Consider the following 6,748-nt stretch of genomic DNA (forward strand, 5'->3'; position numbering starts at 1 on the left):
AAAAGAGAGGACTCAGGAGAGGGACAGAGACAGGGGAATGCTGGTTGATTGTGCAGTCAGAATACACACATTTATCGATTAAGTGCTCTGTATTACATGAGCATAGTTTGTGGAACCCCAAAACACAATAGTAACATAAAAGATCACTGATCACAGATCACCACAACAAATATAATAATAATGAAGCCTGAAATCTGTGTGAGAACTGCCAAATGTGACACAGAGATGTGCAGTGAGCAAATGCTATTAGAAAAATGGCATAGTTAGACTTGTCTAACATAGGGTCACCACAACCTTTAATTTGTAAGAAACACAATTATCTGTGAAGTACAATAAACTGAGGAATGCTTGTAGTTGCAACAAAGACCGTATGACACTCAAAATGAAAAATATTTACTATCTGGCCCTTCACAGAAAGTCTATCAACTCCTGTGCTTAAGTGTTTCCAATGACAGTGTTTCAGAATGCAGCTTTCTGGTGTGGTAGACTGACTGGATTAACGGCCCTCCTTGAAGCCGAGCCTTTTGCCAGGACTGTTGTGCTTTCCTCTCTGACGTTGCGGTCAGTCACATGACTTGTTTGACCAATGGGAGTCGACCAGAGACAATACACGCAGAGGCTTGAAATGGGATTTGCACCCTGGGGCTTGTTCTACTGCTCCTCTGTCTGCTGCTGTCCTGTGAACAGACCAAGGCTGGTCCGCTAGTGGTTGAGTCATGTGAACCGGCGCTGAGCAGCCCAGTCATTCCAGCTGAGGCCAGCCTACGTTAGCCAAGAGCCAAGGATCCCAAGATCATCACAGCTGCCTGGCTGACCTACAGCTGACCAAGACACCTGGGCAAGCCCAGCATCAATCACCCAAACCCAGCCAGATCAGCTGAACCCCGAGACTGAAGAGCCACGTAATTGTTTATTGTTATATGCCACTGACCTTTGATGGTGGTTTGTTACACATGATCCTGGCAATAGAAAACTGATACTATGGGCACATGAACTTAAGAAATTTCTCTTGTCAAAATTGGCTAAGGAACATTTTACTCTTTTGAGGGCTGTTTAGGGCTCTGATGGGGTTGAGGGGAGGGGGCGATATCTGAATAAAGTACAGAAGCGTCGAACTCCAGGGATGGGAATGGGCATCAGATTACATCTTGAATTTCTGCAAAAATATCTTATACTTATAAAACAGGACTCAATAAATATCTGTATTTGGTCTGTGGCTTAGTCGGGCCATTGTGTCGAGTAGAAGCTATGGCTAGGACTTGGCATGCCTCTTAACAATGAAGAGATGCAGCAAAACAGACAGACTCCATCATTTATGGAAAAAGAATTCAATTTACTTCCTGTTTATAAAACGTAAAAAAAGTACCTTGGATATAAAATCTAAATGTCTAAGGTATCATCAGTCAGAAGCATAGAAATGTCCCTGTTTGCATCCTTCAGTCATTAGTGTATGGTGCAAAGAAAGCAGGTGCTGGGAACATCTGTACCAGGCTAAGTGAAAGCTTCGCAAGGGTAAAGCCACAGAGCCCTCGGTGAGGAAGAGGGGTAGAGAACAGGAAAGGAGAGGCGCCAGAACTGAGGTAGGAGGCCAGGGTGGGGTTATGTACTGGAGTCTGTCCTGGGGGCCACTTTAAATTGCAAGAGGGAGGCTCTATCTTCTTGATGGCTGAACACAACTGGCCTGAGCCTGTCCTAGGGAAGGCAAGCTGTTTCCTGGCATAGGGCCAAGCAGCCACTGCAGAGCCACAAGTGTGGATTCTGTCAGGAAGGAAAGGCATCCGTCAGTGCGACAAGAAGCAGTCACCTTCGGACTTGCATGAACTCCTTGCGCAGCCATAAAGAGTCCTGGTAGAAGCGAGGGTCACCGAGTCTCACAGCCGTCCGTTTGTAGAAGTAATAGTATAATACTGCCGCTGTGGATAATAAGCAGAAACAAAGCCCCAGGGATGCTCCCGATTATTCATTTCATGTTAAGAACATAACCTAATGAGGCCAAGGGACCCTGCCTCGTGATTTCCCAGTGACTCCCAGAAAGGGTAGAGAGCACGGATCTCTCTTTCTTGGCATGGCTGCACTCCCCATCCCTTGTTGGCCCTGATGGGCGGGGAGGCTACTAGGGCCAAGGCGCTTACTACCAGAGCCATAGGTAGGAACAAAGTGAGGCTTGATTTTTACCCAGTCTCTGGAACACAAACAGTGTTTGAAGTCCATCTGTCCAGACAAAGCAGTTGGAATTTTTCCAGCGTAAGTTCTGAAGGAGAAATGAGTAGATAGGGAAAGGTTAATGGTCAGATGAGGACCTAACATCTCCAACTTAGCTGCAGAGATGCCACTTGTTTGGTCTCACCCTCCTTTCTCTCTACAACCCCAAGGAGTGTTTCCCAATGGAGCCTCAAGCTCCCTTTTCTGCTGCAAGGGAATATCCTTTTATTCCTGAGAAAGGAAATATGAACTAAGCTATTTATTCCCTTTCACTCCCTTGCCTTTGCCAAGGAGAAACAATGATATTATCTCAGGAGTTCAGCACTGTCACCTTCTTGCCCTGAAAATCTCAGGCTCACTTCCTGTCAGATAAAAGCAAAGTGCACGCAAGGGTTAATCAGATTAACAGCCTCATAGTATAAAGCCAGGGCCTATTTTAGCTCAGGAACCAGAACAGAGACAATCCTCTTCAGGAAGCACCTAGAGACTCTGGCGCTGATCTGCTGCTTTTTTGTGAGTTCTACTTCTCTCCATGGAAATCACAGTGCAACCTAAAAGAGGGTTCAATCTGAGAAGGTGGCTTTAGTAAAGAAATGACTAGAGAACCCTTAGGTTTGAAGGCATTCTATCAAAATGGGTAGAAGAAATACATGTAACACCCCCCAAAAAAGGAAGAATTTGTGAGGCCGAAGAAATCTGAAACTACGAAAACTGAATTTGCTCTGAGGCCTATGTTAGAACTAAAGGGAGACATCTTAGAGGTTGGCTGTCCTGGTGTAATGATGCAGACACAGCAGAGGGCAAAGCACTACAGGGTAGGCAGCCCTCTTGCCTGGCTATTTTCCATGGGACACCAATGCCCAAGGATATCTGCCTGCCCAAACAGCTAATGGTGAAACAGATTCAACTTCCTATTTTGGCCCTGGCAGGCCTAAGGCAAAGGTGAACTGAATGGTTCAGAAGCATCCCTCAACTCTTGGATAAGGCTATTCTTCAATACGTGAGGTTGAGCAAAAGTGCCTTATGAAACTACATGTGCCTAGCTCCAGCCCAGAGCCCATTCATTTCACCACCTGTTGCCTATCAAGGATTCTGAGAGACACAAAAGCACGATGCCGGGCTCCCAGAGGAAAGATATTCCTAGCCCCTTAAGGATTCAGGAATTCAGAGCTCCACTCTTACCATGATCCAGACATGAAGAGAGATGCCGAGGGCGAAGTACACAGCTGTCAGGATGATGGTCCCTTTGAACTTACGGAATAGGAGGTTGACCAGGCCTGCCTGGAAGACGAAGGTGTTGAAGAACATGAGGAAAATGATGATGATGTTGAAGAGGATCGCAATATCCTGGATGCTGCAGAAACATAGAACAGTACAGCCAAATGGAGGCCTGTGTGAGGACCTAAGAGCTTGCCCTAAGTCCTCAGGGACACCATGAGGTCTGTCCTTCCCTGTCATATAGCATGGGCCCTGGGCCCTAATGACTAGCCCTAACTACCCGCTGGCCCCATAAGTTGAGCTGCAGTCCACAGACAACGCTTTCCTGCTCTGACACACTTAACCTCCTAGGCACTTGTGATGGGAAGTGAGTTTTTTCCGTGTCCAGAAAATGCCAGCCCTGTCTGTCACATAACCTGGTCCTATCAGACGTTTTCACCTAGCAAGACAGCGACATACTCTCCCTGATCTTTGCATGGCCATTACCTTACTGCTATTCAAATCTCAATTCAAATGTCTCCTCTTTAGAAAGGAGAGGTTTTCTTTAAGCCCACTACCTAAAGTAGCCCCCTTCTCCACTCCAACTACTTTACAGCCATTGTATGACACTTATTACTATTTGAAAATATCCTTTTTTCTTTTTTTTTAATGGACTCACTGTCTCTCTGCACTAGAGTAGATATTCCATGAGAGCAGGAACTTGTCAGGTTTACGACTGCGACTAGAACACTGTCTGGCAGGCCAACGAATACTTGTTGAATGAAGGAAGACCGTGTCTAAGACTGGTTTTCTTTTTAGAACTTGCTTCATGAAGTCTATAAATTATTGAGGAGGAAAAATGTCAATAGCTTCCATCCTACGGGGTTCATATATATTATTAATATGATTACCCTTTAATCTGCCATTTTGTAATCTTCTTTCCTGGCAATGTGTGACAGTATCTCTATTTACAAGGGAGAAAATGACAAGATCAGCAGTCTGACCCTCGTTTTCTACATAAACTGCTTCCTGGATCCCAAACCCCTCTCAGACATATATAAAAACAGGATCTGTGACATGTCTATGTACCATGGAGTATCCAGGACAATGTAAAGTTTTATTCTCCTGATATTTCCCTATTAATAACTTTGAAATGCTAAATCATGACTGTCATGGCTTTCAAATTGCTTGGCTTAGGCTTCCCAGTCTCACCCACTGAACTCACATGAAGAGCACCAGCTGGATGACAGGAGCCATGCGGAGTAGCTCTGAGAAGGAATTGACAAAGAGGTCATAGGACAGCAGCAGGAATTGCAGGGAGAGCACCAGGCTATAGTTACTGGTCTGGAGCATCTTCCTTCTGCTCTCTTGGGCCCCCAAGGGCACATTCCACAGTTCTCCAGAAAATAGATCCTGGCTCTCCCCAGTGCTGAGGGAGAAGTGTCTGGTTCCTCAAGATTGGTGTTGTTTCCCTTGCTCTGTTGAGACAAAATGAGGGAGTGAGAAATTCATCAGTATAATATTACTAAGGACCTGCTCTGTGCCAGGTCCCATTCTAGGTATGGGGGATACATCAATAAGCAAAACCACAGCCAATAAAAAACCCAACTAGTTACCCCTTCTGGGAACCCTCACCCTCAAACTTTTCTCCACACTTGGAACCTTCCAAATGCAGAGCTCTTTGTAGCCCTTTTTGAATCCAAAGGCATCTAGGGGGACTGCAAAGAATGACTGTCAGGTCACGTAACAATTCTAATATTAACTGCAGCAGTAAACCTTTACATATCACTTATAACATGCCAGGGGTGATTCTAAGCACTAACATTAAATCTCACAATAATTGCATCAGGTGGAAGATATGCTATTACTCTCCTGATTTTACAGATGTGACAACTGAGGCCCAGAGAGCTAAAACAATCTGTCCAAGGGTCACATTGCTATTAAGTGGCAGAGTTGTGGTTCAGATCCAGGCGATGTGGGTCCAGAGTCTGTGCTGTTAACTATGGAACAAAGCTGCCTCTTACATAAATGATAGACTGATATGTAACTAGTCAAGTGAAGTGGGAAGTGGTGTAGGCAGAAAAAGCTGAGAAAAAACAGAGCTCTCCCCCAAAATTTTATGTTTAAGGTTATGGTAGCAACACAGTGGCACCAGATAAGGGGAGCTGGGTCTTTTTTTTTCATGTATCCCAAGACCTAGAAGAAGTTGCTCTGGGGGTGTCCTAAGTTAGCATCCGTAAATGCTTGGCAATGTACAAGTCTTGTCATATTAGCTTATTTAATCCCATTTTGAGAAGTAGCTGTTATTAAGCATATAATGCCCATTTCACACAGAAACTCTGAGAGGTTAAGGAACCTGATCCACCTCACCTCGTGAAGTTCTGCCTCAGTGGTTGTATGTATTCTCCCAGCCAAGTTCCTTCATTCATCAAATAATATTGATAGCTATTGCTTACTTACCAGCACCATGATAAACTTGCCAAACCAAGATAATTTCCTTTAATCCTCGCAACTACTCTGCAACGAAGTAGGTAATTAACCCATTCTACAGGCAAGGACACGGTACGAGTTCAAGTCACTTCTCCAGGTCGCAGGTGCGCATTGCTAGGACTCACAGCTACATGGGACACCAACAGCAGGATGTGACACCAAAGCGCATGCTCTTAACCACTGCTTCACAAGCCACCGCCGTGGGCTCCCGTGGGGACCCGCTATATAGACCCGCCCACTGCAATCTCTACCGGAAAGATGCTCATCTTCTCCGGTTTAGGGCAGCGGTGATTTGCAAGGTAATGAGGCGATCCTTAGCTTGTTCACGCTACCTGCTGCATTCCCTTTATCCCCAGAACAGCTTTCTTCACCCTATCCAATCCACCTTAAAATGGAACTGTCGTGGCAAAAAACCAAAACAATAACAAAAATCCCGTCTTCTGGTCACTTTACCCGCTCCCCATTTAGCCCTCTCACCTCACAGACCCAACGTCGGTTGTCATGGGAACACAGTCCTGGCTTCCGGAAACCGGTCTTTAATTCCGGAAGTAGATGGCAAACGCGGGCTCAGTCTGCGCCGTGCTAGCCGTGCGTCCTGTTTTCTCTCGCCGCACTATGGCCGGCGTGCTGCCATGTTTGCGCCTCCGCTGTCCTGGGCCCGCCCCTCTCCTGGCCCTCCCAGCCGCTGGCCGAGGCCTTCTGCCCACTCCGCACGCGGCCTCTCTGAGGGCCACCTCTGGGGAGAGGTTTCGCGTCTGCCCAAGCATTCCCGCTTCCACGGGCTGTGGGGGTGAGGGACAGTGCAGACTCGTGGCGGCGCTCCTGGTCCCCGGAAATCCGGGCTTGCTGGAGTTGAGGG

At 46.4% G+C, this 6,748-nt stretch overlaps 1 protein-coding gene across 4 annotated transcripts; it reads right to left on the reverse strand.

Annotated features, from left to right (window-relative positions):
• Nucleotides 1-1,312: 1,312 nt before the first annotated feature.
• On the reverse strand, nucleotides 1,313-6,719 carry TMEM138 (transmembrane protein 138). Of its 4 annotated transcripts, none has more exons than XM_017652565.3 (5): nucleotides 6,367-6,719; nucleotides 4,625-4,877; nucleotides 3,385-3,556; nucleotides 2,176-2,251; nucleotides 1,313-1,913 (listed from the first exon to the last, which is right to left on the reverse strand). In XM_017652565.3, the coding sequence occupies exons 2-5, from the start codon at nucleotides 4,750-4,752 to the stop codon at nucleotides 1,801-1,803; spliced, it is 489 nt and encodes a 162-aa protein (XP_017508054.1). In that variant the 5' UTR covers nucleotides 4,753-4,877; nucleotides 6,367-6,719; the 3' UTR covers nucleotides 1,313-1,800. The 4 variants fall into 4 exon arrangements, with proteins under 4 accessions (XP_017508054.1, XP_073073778.1, XP_017508052.2 ...); XM_073217677.1 differs by lacking the exon at nucleotides 6,367-6,719 and adding an exon at nucleotides 6,222-6,344; XM_017652563.3 differs by lacking the exon at nucleotides 6,367-6,719 and adding an exon at nucleotides 5,860-6,198.
• Nucleotides 6,720-6,748: the final 29 nt, after the last annotated feature.

Source organism: Manis javanica, chromosome 11, assembly GCF_040802235.1.
Source record: "Manis javanica isolate MJ-LG chromosome 11, MJ_LKY, whole genome shotgun sequence".
Classification (NCBI taxonomy): Eukaryota; Metazoa; Chordata; class Mammalia; order Pholidota; family Manidae; genus Manis; species Manis javanica.